The 17,268-nt window shown below is 33.5% G+C and overlaps 1 protein-coding gene across 1 annotated transcript; it reads right to left on the bottom strand.

Moving 5' to 3' along the window:
- Positions 1-6,847: 6,847 nt before the first annotated feature.
- Positions 6,848-11,664, bottom strand: Tapdelta (Translocon-associated protein delta). Its single transcript, XM_085955059.1, has 3 exons — positions 11,294-11,664; positions 10,214-10,367; positions 6,848-7,832 (listed from the first exon to the last, which is right to left on the bottom strand). Exons 1-3 carry the CDS (start codon positions 11,546-11,548, stop codon positions 7,732-7,734), a joined length of 510 nt encoding a protein of 169 aa, XP_085811185.1. The 5' UTR covers positions 11,549-11,664; the 3' UTR covers positions 6,848-7,731.
- Between the last annotated feature and the right edge of the window lie 5,604 nt (positions 11,665-17,268).

A 17,268-nucleotide genomic window follows, 5' to 3' on the forward strand; every position in this document is an offset into this window, starting at 1 on the left:
TAAGTTTCGCAGGTCCGTACATGTTGGAAAAAGGACGCTCACTAACTTTCTTTTTCTTTTTTAAATTCCTCGTACCTACGCCGTCCAGCAAAAAGGACTCTCGTGATTGGCCAAATTTTATCGCGTGATCCTTTCGATTTGACGAATCACGAGGACCACCTCGGCGCAGGCGCGCGGAGACTTCAACGTTGCCGGCAAAATTTATTATATTTGAATACTTATATTTAGTCTTAAAATTATCGCTTTCATCCATCATCATTTATACTTTTTAAATTAAATTAAATTTATCTTAATTACACCTCCGCCCAATATGCGATTTTCACACACCGGACGAAGGCCTTTACCTATGAATAAAAAATACTTACGTGGTTGAGCAAGGAATCAGATTAGATGTTTTATGAAGCCGTTTCTAGAGGTCAGGGTTACGTTTCGACTTATAGCTACTAAATGATTATTTTACACCGGGAGAAGCCCGCCTGTAACAGGGGTGTATCATAAGGTTAAAGCCATTAATGTTTCTCAATTATATAGAAGTCTAGCCAATAACTTAAGAAATCGAATGATTACAAGTTCATCGCATGTCAGTCGAAACGCAAACATTCACCAAGAAAACATTAATCTATATACCTAACAATTTATTAGAGAGTATACAAGTACTGGATCGTAATAATTATCGCAAATCAGATGATGACGGCGTGGACATACGATATGGAGAGGATAACATTATCAGATTATGCCATCAATTTCATTTAAATGAATTAGATATTAAACGCGGTTTTAGGTTTTTTTTAAAATGTGTGATGATTCTAATAAAACTCCAGAAGATTTGAAACCTCTCCTTAAAGCTATAGCGACGATCCCAATATCAACAGCTGAATGCGAAAGAAATTTTAGCGCTTTAAATGAGATAATGACACCACCAAGATCATGTCTTAATATTAAAACGTGTGCTACGTTGTTATTAATAAATAGTGTAGGTCCGCCATTGAGGCAATTTAATCCTAAAAAATATGTTCGGTCATGGTTAGCTAAAGGTCGGCATTCAGCGGATGACACGGCAAGTCGAAAAAGAGAATTGAAAGATGACAAAACGTACGACCTCCTGTGGAAATTATTGTAAAAATTAAACAAACCAATGCGGATATGCATTTCTTATTTTTCTTAATGATTGTTTATCAACGTGTCAATACGTAAACCTTGTAGTAAATATATAAATGTATACATACTATCTATCTATATATAAATATGTATAATAATTATGAATGCACACACATAATAATATGTAATTGTAATAATTAATAATGTATTGCTTGGATCCCTCCTCTCTCCACTAACGCCCTTATCCTACAGTATTCCTTTCCTGGTAAGGAATATGCTTACACCTCCACGTGGTCAATCTGGACAGTATTGTTCATTTTTTATTGAAAACAATTAGTCTATAACTCGGCTCAAAATCTCGGTTTCATTGCATTGTGTAAATTCAATAAAGCCAAGATTTTAAAATATGTGTATTATTTACAAAATACAGTACAACAGTTAATACAACAGGTAATGTTAAGTTGTGAATTAATTTGTTTGTTGTTCAAGATTAATCCAATATAAAAATATACTGTATGAATGACGTTCCAACGTATTAAAATTTATAATACCTTGAAATTCGGGAACAAATTATTTCGCTTAGCACATGTTCAATTACAATAACAATTGACAATATTGACAAAGAGAAGCTTTCTTGCATGTTACACTGGTTACAAATGTATTTATGTATAATGATTATTAATTTTAAATATATGATACTTTTAGTAAGTGTATTTTTAGGAGAGAATTTACTTAATATCTTTTATATCATATTTACAAAATCTTAAATATACAACACCCACGATGGTCGCGCGGCTTAAGTGTCGGCCTATAGTGTCGTTGGTCCCAGGTTCGAATCCTGGGTCTGGCAAGTACACATATTGTGTATCAGAGTATGTACCTAATAGGTAGGGCAAGTGGTTGAGATCCATTTCTCGTAAAAACAAAAAAAATCTGTTAATACAAACCTCTACTCTGTGGAGGCCCATATGATCTTATTAGGATCGGACATGGTCGATAAAAAAGAATTTATCTATGGTCTTGTAATTTCTTTGCCCATAAAACGGTTAAGTTAGATATTTAAATTAATATGGTATAACAAAATTTCAGGACTTGTGATGCCATACGTATGATAAAAAAGTATGCAGATAATGGCACTGTTCAATAGTGCCATTTTATTAAGGGGCGGAAAATAAATGATGTAAATAGATACAATTATCAAAGTTACCACGTGGAAAAAATTTAAGTATTCATACTCATAACTTGATTATAATGCTGTGAATGTCAAAAGTTCAAAGATTGTTTTTATTTCTTTCATCGGTTTAAGATTGCAACAAAAAATCGAACACTCTTTGATATTTTTTTGAAGGTTATGCAGCGCTCCGGTTCGTAGAATTGTCCATTTCGAGCACTGTTGGCTCGTAATGGTGGATCCAAGTCGTCAACGTCACGAACTATTGCAAAACGTTTTCCAGACTGCAATAAAACATCATAAGTTGTTTCTTACTGATATGTAACTATTTTTATTTTTTAGGTGAAAGTCTGGTTCCAAAATCGTAGAATAAAATGGCGAAAACAACATTTAGAACTCACCCAGCAACGGTTAGCTTTGGCTAGAAGACAACAAATGGCCGAGCAGTTGGATGCATCTAGTAGTTGCAGTATTCCAGAAGGATCTTAGGAAAATCAGTTTTACTTTTGTAAACCTAGTGTTATTTTAAGAAGACTGTACATAGTTTAAGAACAATACACACGGAAATGTAGTAGATACCTACTGTGTGCACCCATTCTTAATAATAGTTCATTACAATTAATCTTGAGCAAGAACAGGATGATATAATTTGAAAATCAATAATTTAATAATAAATGAAGCTATAATTTATTAATAAAATGGTTTGCTATAAAATGAAACTCATCTCGATAAAAATTGAATATAATATATATTAACTATTAAGGCGTAAGCAAAAATTTCATGAAGTGAAGAACATTTTTTTAAATGTTCATACATAAATAAATATAATATTGTGATTTTCTTTCATATTATTTATAATATTCTTATATATTATAATTATTATATTATAAGGGCGGTGGGGGGCACCTACATTTTGGGATTTTAGCTACCTCTGGTGTGCAGCAGTGGCAAATGGTGGAGGTAGGCTATAGAGATACGATATAAATAGTGCACACTAAGCTTCGTCAACTATACTTAGTTGCTTTCATTGAACTAAGAATACAAATTATTGCAGATGGTTTTTTTTAAATTTGACCCTGCCTAACCAAACCATAATAGGATAGATATCTAATACTGTTTGGATTATGCATGCTTTAATTGAATTTTAATAATAATTAACCAAAACCATCTGCAATTTGTATTCTTAGTTCGATGAAAATATAATTATTATGTATGACTGATAAAGTTTAGTGCGCACTAATTATGTTGGATCTCCACAGCCTAACTTTACTCTTCGCCACTGGTGTGCAGAGCAAAATTGAATAATGTTGTAAATTACATCATTGATTTAATTTAACATCATAATTATTATTATCTAAATTTTGTCCACTGTAGATTTACAGTTATAATATAATTAGTATTAATTTCAACGGAACAGTAACAATTTTAGTACCGGAGCAGTGTTGATTTAATTATTGTTGGGAAAATGTAAATGTATTATTATAAATCACCTTATTCACTCTACCTATCAAGCACATTTAATTAAGTTGAATAAAATAGTTTCATTTTTTTAGTGTCCAATACAATAATGGCATTTTTATCCCAAGTGTCTGCACAAAACTGCAAAAATGTATGAGTAGGTTACTAAGAAAAATTAGCCATCATTTATATATTTTTATTATTAAATAATTTCATGTTTTTTGCATACTAATTGAATATTATACTAACTTAACTAAAATGTATGGACTTTCTTGGGTTGTCCTTAATCCTTCATGTCTTCTTCATCGCATATTATGGTTTTGTTTCAGTTTAACTCTTGCACAAGTGAAATAAAACTTGTCTATAAAATGTAAATAAACTTTGTCAAAAATGCAGTTTTTTTATTTATTTGCGATATTTATATTTTAAATATTAAATAAGTTATTGTACATACACATAATACTCGTATGTAGCTACCAGTATGGTACGAGGGTGGGTCAATAATTCCTTAGAAAAAAGCATTAAAACAGTTTTTATTTTTGTATTTTTTTTTTATTTCTCAACATAATCTCCTTGGAGCTCAATACACTTGGTTAGACGTTTCTCAATTTTTTTTAAACCGTCAGAAAAATAAGTTTTCGGAAGGTCCTCAAAATAAGCATTTGTCCGATCGATGACTTCTTCATTTGAAAAAAAACGTTGTCCACTTAGCCATTTTTTTAAGTTTGGGAAAAGGAAAAAGTCACTGGGGGCTAAATCTGGCAAATACGGTGGGTGGTCGACCAATTCAAACTTCAACTCTTCAATTTTAGCCATTGATCGTAAACATGTGTGAACACGGGCATTGTCCTGATGAAAGAGGATTTTTTTCCTGTTTAAATGAGGCCGTTTTTCTTCAATTTTGTATTTTAGCTGGTCCAATAAAGATGCATAATAATCCCCTGTTATTGTTTTTCCTTTTTCCAAATAGTCAACGAAAATAATTTCACGTGCATCCCAAAATACAGTAGCCATAACCTTACCAGCTGATTTTACGGTTTTCGCCTTCTTTGGACATGGTTTGCCTTCGCAATCCACTGCTTTGACTGTTCTTTCGTCTCGGGAGTATAGTGGTGTATCCATGTTTCATCTACAGTCACAAAGCGACGAAAAAATTCATCCGGATTGCGTTGCATGAGCGACAACAGGGCTTTAGAGGCCACCACCCTATTGCGTTTATTGTCGACTGTGAGCAAACGCGGCACCCATCTTGCAGAAATATTTTTCATGCCCAATTTGTCATGTAAAATAGAAATGACGCTACCTTTTGAGATCCCTGTAACCTCAATTATCTCACTCAACTTTAATCTTCGGTCACTTAACACCATATCGTGGATTTTATTGATCATTTCTGGTGTAGTCACCTCTACAGGACGTCCTGAGCGTGGTTCATCCTTTGTTGATGTACGACCACGTTTAAATTCATTTAACCAGTTATAAATTGAAAGTGAAGGAGCAGATATGCCGTGAACTAAATCCAACTCATTTTTTATTTGCCTTTGCTGTTAACCCTTTTATATTAAAATGTTTAATAACAGCTCTAAACTCAATTTTCTCCATTTTCCATTTTTCCATTTTCCACAAGCAAATTTTTTTTTTAAATGTACGAGAAACACACAACAACTCGACCGATCTAATTGAAACTTCGCAGCATACTGAATCGGTAGTGCCGCTGCATGAAAACAAACCGCTTACAGTACAATTCGCGCCACCTGTCGGCTTTTCTAAGGACTTATTGACCCACCCTCGTATCTAGATAAAACTAGCGTGGTTTGTTGTCATTGTGAGGATGGAGTCTGAAAACGAGTGTTTATCTATTCTACAACCTGGCTGCAATTTCATTGCATTGTATGTATTGTAATGAATAAAATCTATGTCAGGGGTACGTGAAGAGCAGGGGGATCCATAGTTCCACAGACCGCCACTAAGAAGCTATGAAATAATATGTTACTTCAAAAGAAACTAACAAGGAATTAAAATTCACCCTTATTTTATTGTTTGGTACAGTGGTATAGAAGTGTTTCCCAACCTTTTTACACCTACAGATAATAGAGTAAATATTTCGTGGTGCTAACGCAAAATAAAAAGTATTAATGTATATCTATAGTATTTTGTTTTAGTAGTTTTTAAATCTTATATTTATAACTGATAGATAAGAATCTGAAAGTGAATACAAAAGATATATAGGTACTATGAAAATTCTAATGTTGGTGGAAATAATCAGAAACCGATCAGAAAATAAATTGTTAATAATAGAACTTCTGGAATTTTGAGAAAGCAAATAGTTGATATCCGTGGCTGCAGTGTTGCTTTTGAGCAGTGTTGCCAACTAAAATTTTCGAAATTCAGTAGATTTTTTTTTCAAAATATCAGTAGATTGACAAAAATGTATGAAATTCAATGATTGTGTTTGGTGAAAGCGTGCATATTGACATAATCTCAAAGCTCAAAGTGTTTTTTTTAAATATCATGTAAAAAATGACTTTTATTCATCCCAAATATCATTTCTTTTTTTCCTGACCAAAATTTCAGTAGATCTACTGAAATTTCAGTAGACATGGCAACACTGCTTTTGAGAGACGAAGTGCTGGATTGACATCCGTTCGGTTTCTCTATTTCTATTTTATGCTAGCATAGCCGTAAGTCTTCTCACATGAACAGGTAGCCAAAAATGCAGACAACTATGTTATGGCTTTGTAACTAACAGATAGATATGAATTTTTCTTCCAGTGATATCCAAAGCTGAGACGATTTTTGTTTTTTTATATCTGACACCAGAGATGTGTCAGAAGACAATTCGATAAGTTTTCCTTTTTCTTTAGTATTAAGTGCTCATGAATTGACATCTTCCGTGAAGGGATTATTAATCCATTGATTGCCTTTACGAGTATCCTTGTTTTCAGGATAAAGCGACTAAAGTTTTAAACTAATTCCGTTACATGTCTAAACACTCTTAAACTTTCCGGTTGATATCAGTACCAAGTAAAAATTCTTGCAAGAGTGGAAATATTTTTATTTATATCTTCTTCTTATACTTATGTATTAAAATTGCTATATATTTTTTAGAATGACAATTTTCTTGGAAGTTTTGGCATATGTATTTTAAAATGGGTGACGACTCTGTTTGCAGACTGGCAACGGCCCGCGGACCGCCGGTTGGGAAACACTGATATAGAAACACGCCTAACCACTAATCCAACGTGGAGTAATTCTTACAGAGGTTTTTTTTATGTAAAAAAAACAGGGCAGTGCATTTACTTTATTTTTGTATGTAGATAATACAGTTGGTAAGTATTTATGAAGATAAATAAAACTCCAACACAGATTTAACTTGAATTTTTATTATAAAATAATTTTACGCTTATTCAACAGTATAATTTATCATAGAAATAATTTACAACAATTTATTTCTAGCTTCAGAGAAGTATACAATCAAATAAACCAATAAATATAAAATGATTTTTGTGACTTCAATTGTGACATAGTTAATATTAATAATGTAAGAGAGCTGTTTCTGACAGTGGTTATACTTATATAGGATAAATTTAATAATACATCATAAATGAAATTCATCATAATACGACATGGGCACCATTTAAATTATCAATAATAATTGATGTTTATTAATGTCCATGAAATATTCACCAATCTTAGGATAATTATAATAGTTATTAATTTAATCACATAGAGTAGCTCAAATTGGTGATTTGCAAATTGGAAAACTTGCATATTATTTGATTATCATAGTAGATTACTAGTAATAGCACATTTTTGTTTGTAAATGCATTCACAGCACCACATTACATTGGTTATTACATACACTATTTTTTAGTAATCAAATGATACAGAAGAAAATTATATCAGAAACGAGACATATACAAATAATGCAGTTATTAATTTATTCCATTATATTCGTCTGCGAAGAATTTGTTAACTACATGTATGCTCTATGGGTAGTTTGCCACCTACGAGAGCAATTTGTTTTTGTTCGTAATAGCAGCGTAAGCAACCACAACCGATAAGATGGCTGCCATGACTTCTGAGTTGATTCCGGGACCAGTGTAGCCTGTAACAAAAAAAATGCAACTTAATAACTCACCCATCAATTATTTCAAAAGATCTGAAAAATAAATATTATAATGCACAATACATTGAAAGTAATTACTAATATTTTGTAGATCTAATATCTGTACCTCAGAGGCAGACGGATGCAACTCCATTTTTGGGGAAAATGAGTTTTTTTAAGAATCATCATGCTAAAGGCTTTATTTATTAGAGGCAGAGAGTTGGAAGTCCTAGTCCAAGATATGCATAGCATAAAGATGCAAATGCCATACCAACCTTAGAAGCAGAAGGATGCAAATCCAATAATCCACTAAGATAAAATTCTCTCAAACCGTCTGCAATATGTACTAGACGAGAACCAGCCAGGAGAACGAGCTTTAGAGGTGGATACAGCACTATGGACCATATCCAAGTCATCAGAGAAATCAGAGCGGTAACAGGAATACAAGCTGCTGCTATCCATGGGTTATAAAGACTATGAGAAAGCGTTCGATTCCATAAAGAAATTTTCAATACTCGATGCACTCGCTATATAAATATTTTCAATAATATATACAGTAGCGCAACAACATCTCCATAAACCATCGCGCATTTCCTATCAGCAAAAGAGTCCGACAAGGTGATACAATCTCACCTAAACTATTTACAGCTACACCTGAAGACTTATTTAGGCAACTTGACTGGAATGGAGAATACGTGAGTCATCTGCGCTTTGCCGATGACAATAAATAGTAGTTTGCAAGACTCAGAACACCTCCAAAGCAGAGTGCAGGAACTCGCTGGAGTAAGCAACAAAGTAGGCTTGAAAATAAATGTATCAAAGAAGAAAGTCATGTTCAACTGCTTTGCGGGCCAAAAAGAGATCCTCATCAATGGCATTCAGCTCGAACAGGTGAAAAACTACATCTATCTGGCACAATAAGTGTCTATAGATGGATGTATATTTGATGAAATTGTTCGCAGAGTAAAGCTAGGCTGGAGTGATTTTGGCCGCCTGAATAATTTCTTCAAAAATGACCTCCCACTGTGCCTAAAGTGCAAAGTGTTCAACCAGTGTGTACTTCCCGTAATCACATGCGTGTGAAACATTGACCCTAAGTAAAAGAGAGATCCAGAAACTTAGAGTAGCACAACGTGGTATGGAAAGGTGCATGCTGGGCATAACGCAAAAGGACAAAAAGAGGAATGAGTGGATAAGGGAACAGACAAGGATTAATGATGTGATAGAGTTTGCTAAAAACCTCAAATGGAAATGGGCTGGACACATAGCTCGAAGAAAGGACAATCGTTGCACAAATTTAGTCATCCAGTGGTATCCAAGAGGTACAAAACATCCGCAAGGTAGACCTAGAGGCCGCTGGATCGATGAAATGATAAAGTTCTGCGGAAAAACTTGGCAACGCACAGGAATGAGAGAAGTGGAATCAGCTTGGAGATTAGCGAGGCCTTCATCCAGCAGTGAATAGATTCAGGCTGGTGATGATGATGATGACATAATAAAATTAAAAAAAAAATGTGTTTTGCTTTGTTATATTTATACCTATAAATTTTTTTAACTTATAAATTGTTTTATTTTTGCTAGGTAAATAAGATACAAATCCACATTAACAAAATATCTTTAGAGGCAGAAGGATGCAAATCCACACTACGTTTTTTATTTTATTTTTTTTAGATATAAAATTGTATTATATTTATTCCTTTCTGACATATTCCAGAAGTACTTTAATTGAATTAGAATAAAAAAAATAATGATCATTCTATGCATATTTTCTTAGAAGTTATGAGTATTCGTTTAAAATAAAAATTGTTTTTTGGCTCTCCTGAACAATTGGGTATTTGGCACTTGCATCCGTCTGCCTCTGAGGTACAGATATTATTAGTGTTCATTGGGTAAAATCTGTTAGCCAGAAATTTTAGGTTGTCCACTAGTCAGGGAAATGATCCACAATACAGCATCAACACAAATGCATATATATTATGTAAACAATCTAAGCAAGCTCTATGATGTTTCAAATAATCATTTTTGGAATACTAAATCTAATCTAAACACTGTTTGTTCATAGTCACTTTCATGGAATGATAACTATTGATTATAATGATTTCTTTTTCAAGTGCAACTGACCAGAAGGCCTGTTGTCACTTTGGCAAAACTCGGTTCAATTTCGTAACTATATTACTAATTTGTAAATGAATCAAAGAACAAAATAGCTATGTGAATAATTCAACATTATAATCACACGATTGTCACTTTTATTTCTTCAATATTTCGATGCCCTCTTGTTATTTCCTTTGAGTTGCTTTTCAAAAAACCTCTGAATATTAGATACCTACCTAACTAAACAAAAATTTGTTAATGTTTACTAACTATACGGGAATATTTACCAGTTGAATGTGAAAGTGGAATGCTGGTAAGGCTCTGTACGCTGTCGGCAGTTTCTCCAGACCTGAGGGCTTTCCTCAATGCGGTGTATCCTTCTTCTGTGTACAGACGAACCTCCCGGGTGCCGCTGCGTGCAGATTCTTCAGTCCATGATACCTGCAAGTGAATGTTAAATTAACAATGTATAGCTTAGCAGAGACCACATTTGAATTGTACTGTTCACCAAGTGAAAGTAAAACTTGTCACTATAGCTGTCTCGCTTTGCTTATACCAATAATTACATTTCTATCTCTTTCACATCTTACTGGTATCCATCATACATAGCTTTAGATATTTAATAGATAGAAGAATAATTATATAATATAGGCAGGGTTTAATCGAATTCTCATCTGCAATCTAAGTATATTATTTCAATGAAAACAAATAAGCATGACTGAAAAAGTGTGTTATTTTTGTCAGATCCCCATAGTATACCTCTACCATTGTAGTTTGGTCTAGGCAGTGTTTAAAGAATTTTAAAAACTAACTGTACTTTAAATTCAATAAATACAAATAATTATGACTGACAAAGTGTAGCATGCTCTAGTTATGTGGAATCTCCACAGCTTACCTCCACCCTTCGCCACTGGCATAACGTTTCATAGATATGTTAATAATATTAAAATTGAGGTTCTACTGTGCCGAGATAAATTTAAAGAAAACTAACATATTCACATGGGTTAGTTTGACAATAGTTCCAACATCACTGGCATGTCAATTATCAGAAAAAGCTCTTTGGGAAATAGGCATAATATTGCAATGCCATAAATCATTGAAAAAAATTATAATCGAGGAGGTTATTTTTCTCTTAGCTACTCACTGTAAAAATAGAAAGTTTCGCATTCTTTCGATATCAAATAATCAAAACTAAAGAAAAATGTTAACGACACACTGGCGGTGCACATAAACTATTGCAATAGTAATTGAATTCACACTAATATTCTGAAGCATTTAGAAAAAATGCGGAAAGTAATAAGTAGATTATATTAAACTAACCTATAATCAAACCCCTAGCGAAAAAACAACATACTGACAAAACTAACCTGGTATTTATTTTCACCAGTTCTGGCAGCAGGCATGGTCTTTCCTTCAACTTCTGCATACAGAGCAAAGTTTGGCGGCAGAGAATTTCCACATTTTATAGAAAATTCAGTAATGAAAGCAGTCTGTGTAACGACAGCTAAATCTTTTGTGGTGTATGATGTTGCAGAGACTTGTGGATTCACACAAGAATCAGAGACCACGGCGCTTAAAAAAGCGACAATTAAGAAAGAGCAGAGTGTGTACTTCGAATCCATTATGATATAATTCTACTTTTAACACAGGGATTCTATGTAATTATGCTGTTAAAGTAGTGGACTATATTGAAGTCTGTCAAATACAGCCACGAATATCACAATTTGCGAACCGTTCTGACGTTCCACGTATCGAATACGTGTGCTACGGTGCTGCCAGTTGCCACTGGTGAAAAATTGTCAGCATTTCCCCCATTTAAAGTATAGGGATAGTTAACTGTACAGTAATCGCGAGCTACTACAAGGTTCTAAGTGTTCGTCCTTGAGAAAACAAACCCAACAAAGAAGTACTATTCTTCTAGTAAGCTGCCTCATTGTTACTTTTGTTTCGCCAAAGACAAACACTTAGAGCCTTGTAGTTCTCCACTCGCGTACATAATATTATTATTAATTGTCTGCCAAAGAGTTTATTACCTACCTACCTACCTATTTATTAAGTGCATGTTATGGTTTACAATGTGAATTGTATTTTGCAACCCATTTTTACCACGTTTTTCTTAGCTTTATTATGTTATTCTTGTTTGTCCAGTGGCTGTTTATCCAGTACAAATCTTTCAATCGATTTTTAACTAACTTCCCGACTAGCTAGACATTTGAAACTTTTAGAATACTTATATCAGAACACGATGCCAATGCATTCTTTTAATACTAGCCATCTTTAAGTAGAATTGAATTCATTTTCAGTTAACTCTGTTTTGTATGAAAAGTTATTTCGGAAGAAAACCGTAAAAAGTAAAATACAACTATTGGTTGCTAAGGGGGTGGTCCTAGCAACGAAATTATTAATATATATGTGCAATACTATGGAAATCAAAATGACATTTCAGTACTCTTTATTTACCTATTTTGTTTGTTGCAAAACAGCAAAAAATTGATTTGTTGACAATAATAATAATTGTCTTAATATGTGTCCTAAATTATTAATACATAGAATTGTCAAGTTTTTATCATTCAACAGAAAATTTAAAAACATGGTAAGTATATAAAAAGTACTTTTTATCTTGTAATTATTACCTTAAATTTATGTATGCTGTGATGTGATGTCTAGTAGATCTCATTTTTTACAACATTATTCCAATATGTAGAAATAATAAATATCTAAAATTCACTCTCGACACCGTTAATTTATTATTCCCAGCGTTTTTTATATAGCGGAATCCATGAAAAATTTTGTAAAAATATCTAGAGAAACCCCTGATGGGTCATATATATCATAATAATTATTAAGGTCCAGAAAAATAAATTACAAAATTGACGCCTGTAAAGTATTATAAGCAGTAGGTCAGAGTTGGCGAACCTTTTTACGAACGCGTGCCAAAATTTCCAAAACATTATTTATCGACTGTCTGATGTGCCAAGCAGTTTTTATGGTGAAAAAATAGCTTTAAGAAATTCTATAAAAAAGCATAAAAATTACAATTATTGAGTTTTACCGTGTTTCTAGCTGAAGGCATATGTTTTATTCTTTGAATAATTTTTTCTGTTTTCAAATGGATCGTGGGATCATTTTAACCATGCTTTTTTCATATAATTCCTATTACTGTTCAAAGCATGCGCAGCAATACACTATCTTAGTTACAAGAAAACCTAAAATTGAATGACTTACAAACTTTGTAAATAGATTGACGAATCCAGCTGCCTGGCTAATGATGCTGGGTACACTATTTGTAGTTACAGATACGATTATCAACAGATCTATTACTGCTTCAGAAAGAGCTTCTACAACTGATTTGCAAACATCTGTAGATACCTTTGGTAGTTTCTGGTAAAGATACTAAATTTATCAATTCTTCCATTATTTTATTGCCATCAAAATATTGAACAAAACTATCTAATCGAGCCGAGAGAGTAACATCAGTGATTTCATCGAGACAAATACAAATCCAATTACATCATTTTATATCTGTTTTTTGTTGATGTTTTATATTTTTACCCATCTGTCTTTTATTGTATTTCAAGAGATGGGCGATAAAATTCTTTTATTCGATGGGACTATTTTTTCTTTATTTCTAAAATCCTCAAAATGGTACAGTCTAAAAATGCATTCTTGTTGTAATCTCCATCGCAGAATGATTTTTTCTACTTCAAAGATAGCAGCAACAGTAAGTATTGGTTTTACTATTAATAAACTTACTTGATTGTAGATTTTTAATTGCTATTAAAATATAATCTTTTTGTTCATTTTTGCTTTTGCCAAGAAGCTCCATATGATTTTTTCATACAGATGATGTTCTAGATACCACTGATACGTCATAACATATTGCACATATTTATAGCTTTATCACTTTTTTCAATTACACCATACATTTCATTCCATCAATAATTTTCAAACTGTTCCCAAAACTACAACTAACTCCCAAGTTTTTATTTCTTATTTGGCACAGCCATTTTTGTGGGAAGCAATGAAATTGGTTGTTTCTGTATTACTTAGTTTGGTTCTTTACGCACAAATTGACTCAAAATCACTCCGATCGGGTGAGGCATTCTCTTGCTATAGTGGTCTCGAGCATTGTAAATTGATTAAAAACAGAGGTACGCGGCACGGCACAGCTTCCCCCGCTGCCTGATGAGGTCAGTGCGGTAATATTATGTGTAGCGCATAAAACCTCAAGACTGACATATGCAATTATATATTTACATTAAATGAAATGCTTATTATTGAAGAGTACTTGCCTGCTTTTTTTATACAATGCGATCTGTCATTTATCATCGTCATCGTTTCCGTTTGTGATTGATAAAAATAATATAAAAAACTGAAGAAAATACACATGGCTGTCGTCATTATTTTTAATAGGTCTTGTATATTATGTTATATTTATTTGCAAAAATTTTTTTTAAACTATTATATCTACTTGGACAATTTTTTTTCTCTTCAAAATAAAACATTCGCGTGCCATAGGTTCACCATCACTGCAGTAGGTTATTTAGACAAACTAACTACTTACTTCTTACCTCTTTGTTCATGTCCGCACCACAGTTGGTAGCATATTGGCATTATGCCATATACATCCTGCAGATGGTATTTAGCGGCAGGGAATCCGGTTGAAGACCAAGCAGGTCAAGTCAAAGCTCTCTTGAGATATCCATAACCGAACCAAGACCAACGTTGCTTCTTCACTCTCAATGTAATGGTTGCTCTGCTCACTCTCCTCATTACTTATAAAGATATACCACCGTACGAACAGTATCCTCCTACGAATTTATTATCGAAGTTCTGAGCTACTCTGAGTCTGCCTAAGGTGCCATGACTGACTACCGTAAAGCAACACCGTCAGAATGCAACTGTCGAATACTCGGCATTAGGTTTTAACCGAAGAAAGTCGTGAGTCCCAGACATTTTGCATTGAGTTGAATGTTGCTCCAGCCATTCCCATTCGGATAGCGAGCTATCCTCGCAAAGTTACCACCTTTTTGATTGGAGGAAGTTTTCAACTATTTTGTGAAATCCTCTAGATTTCATTTACTTTTAAATATGGCTTACCGGTTACAAGCATTGTACACATAAGCAATCCAATCCAGAGATTATTATAGATTATACAATATTCATTTCGTTGAATCTCCATAAAACTGGTGATTACAGTGAAAATAAATCCATATGCTTACAAAAAACAGAATTTTGGATCAACAAGGTATTTTTTCAATTAAAATGGTTACAATGAATTTATTTAGAATTAGGAACATCATTTCTAACTTCCCCCAAAAAAGCCACCAATTAGTGTTGAAATGTATTACTTTACAATGTCATAATATGTATTATGAATAACAAAGTAAAGTAGCAAACATGCAATGTGCATACAATATCCATGACATATTCCAATATCCGAAACTTCGTGTGCAACTTCTGGTTTACTCCCGCGTTCTTATAAAAAATATGGATATAGGAACACCCCTGGAGGGAAGCCAGGAAAAAAAGCTAAAAGAAACCAGACTGCTTCAAGACTTTCTACACAGATCCAAGATCCTAACAGTGGTTTTAATATAATACACAACACAGAGATAATTTGAAAAAAGTACATCCAGTCACTTTTCACCCCTTAGAAGAGTAAGGTTGGTGGACGCCTTGCCTGGGCGAGTTGTAATACCCTCCGAAATTGTCATACTTATTTAAGTTTAGTTATAGATACTAGCATAATATGACGGTGTGTAATTAAATAAGAATGAAAGCAAATAAAAGAATATGTATTCAGGTGTAATAAGGTGAACTAACGATTACAGTGATTCAAAGTGACCGACGGGTAAAAAACGAACCTTCTCTGCCTTGCTAACTTAAAGCCCTAGTAACAATTGAGCCCATATCCGGAAAACGAGTGTTATCCTGAAAACGGCGTTCGGAGATAGTGGCAGTTAAACATTTCAGTTGGGTGTTGTGGAGATACCCATTATCGAAAATATTTAATTCTTTTGAATAAAGGTGGTTTGAGTAATTGAAAACACTGTTTATTAATCAAAAAAACGTTATTTGATAAACAATCATGTTTATAACAAATATACGAGAGAAAAAATAACGCTGTTTTTCCGTAAAACGGTAAATAATTGTTTAAAACCATTGAAAAGTTTCAGAATGTTCAAAGTTGGGTCATCAAAGTAGTTGCGAGATGTTCGTCTTTTATAATGGGAACGTTTATGTGGATATAGTGCCCAGTTTTCTTCAACCATTTTCCAAATTTCTCCATCAATCCTGTGCGGCCGATTGGTGTGGTGTCCTCTGCGTTCTACCACAGGAGTATCGTTTTTCCTGGCCTTTTGTACAGTTCGTAGCCTCATTTCCGAAATATTCAAAAGTGATAATATAAACTCCCGAACACATTCTCATTGATTCCCTTATTTGGTACAAAATACTTCCATTGAAAATCCCTCACCTTTGCATTTGCATCAACAACTTGTGTAGTTTTTGGCTTCCCTTCCAAATATGTAAATAGCAGTGCATCCTGTTGAATTTTGTTTCACATTTCCCAAAACTTGGAAAATAGATTATTTTGTTCAACTGAAAATAATCTATAGCACAGCTTATGACAGCACTTGTCCACATACACAAAAGTTTTTTTCTTGATAATCTTGCCTTTTGACAGTTTTATAATTTTTACCACTATTTCTTTTTGACTAAATGATTAGTTTCTTTAATGACTCGCCTTTTTTAGAAAAAACACATTTAAATTTTATACTCTTGACGAGTTTCATTGTCTCTTTCACTACTATCCGACATGATAAAACTGAATTATTTAACGTAATTATCCCAATAACAAATCGAAATGATGCAACCATCCGCAAGCACGAGTTGTGTGTATGTCATATACGGATAAACAGCGTGCATATCATTGTTGTTCTGAACTGTCTTCTTTCTTTTCTTTCGACCATGTCCGATCCTAATAGGATCATATGGGCCTCCACAGAGTGGAGGTTTGTATTGACAGATTTTTGTTTTTACGAGAAATGGATGTCAGCCACTTGCTCAACCTATTAGGTCCATACTCTGACTCATACACAAATTGAAAAACAATATGTTTACTTGCCAGACCCAGGATTCGAACCTGGGACCCTCGACTCTATAGGCCGGCATTTAAGCCACTCGGCCACCTATTTTTAGAGTATCAAAGTAATATTTGGTGAGTGCGTGCATAAGTGTATGGCGCGTAATTTAAACGGCTTTGGCGAAAAACCCTCGTTTTCCAGATATGGGCTAAATTTAGACAGGGATTCTTGGAGGTGCCATGTGGTGACTATAA

The sequence above is a fragment of the Rhyacophila brunnea genome, unplaced genomic scaffold, assembly GCF_057557595.1.
Source record: "Rhyacophila brunnea isolate RB1 unplaced genomic scaffold, BYU_Rbru_1.0 scaffold_4, whole genome shotgun sequence".
NCBI classification, from domain to species: domain Eukaryota; kingdom Metazoa; phylum Arthropoda; class Insecta; order Trichoptera; family Rhyacophilidae; genus Rhyacophila; species Rhyacophila brunnea.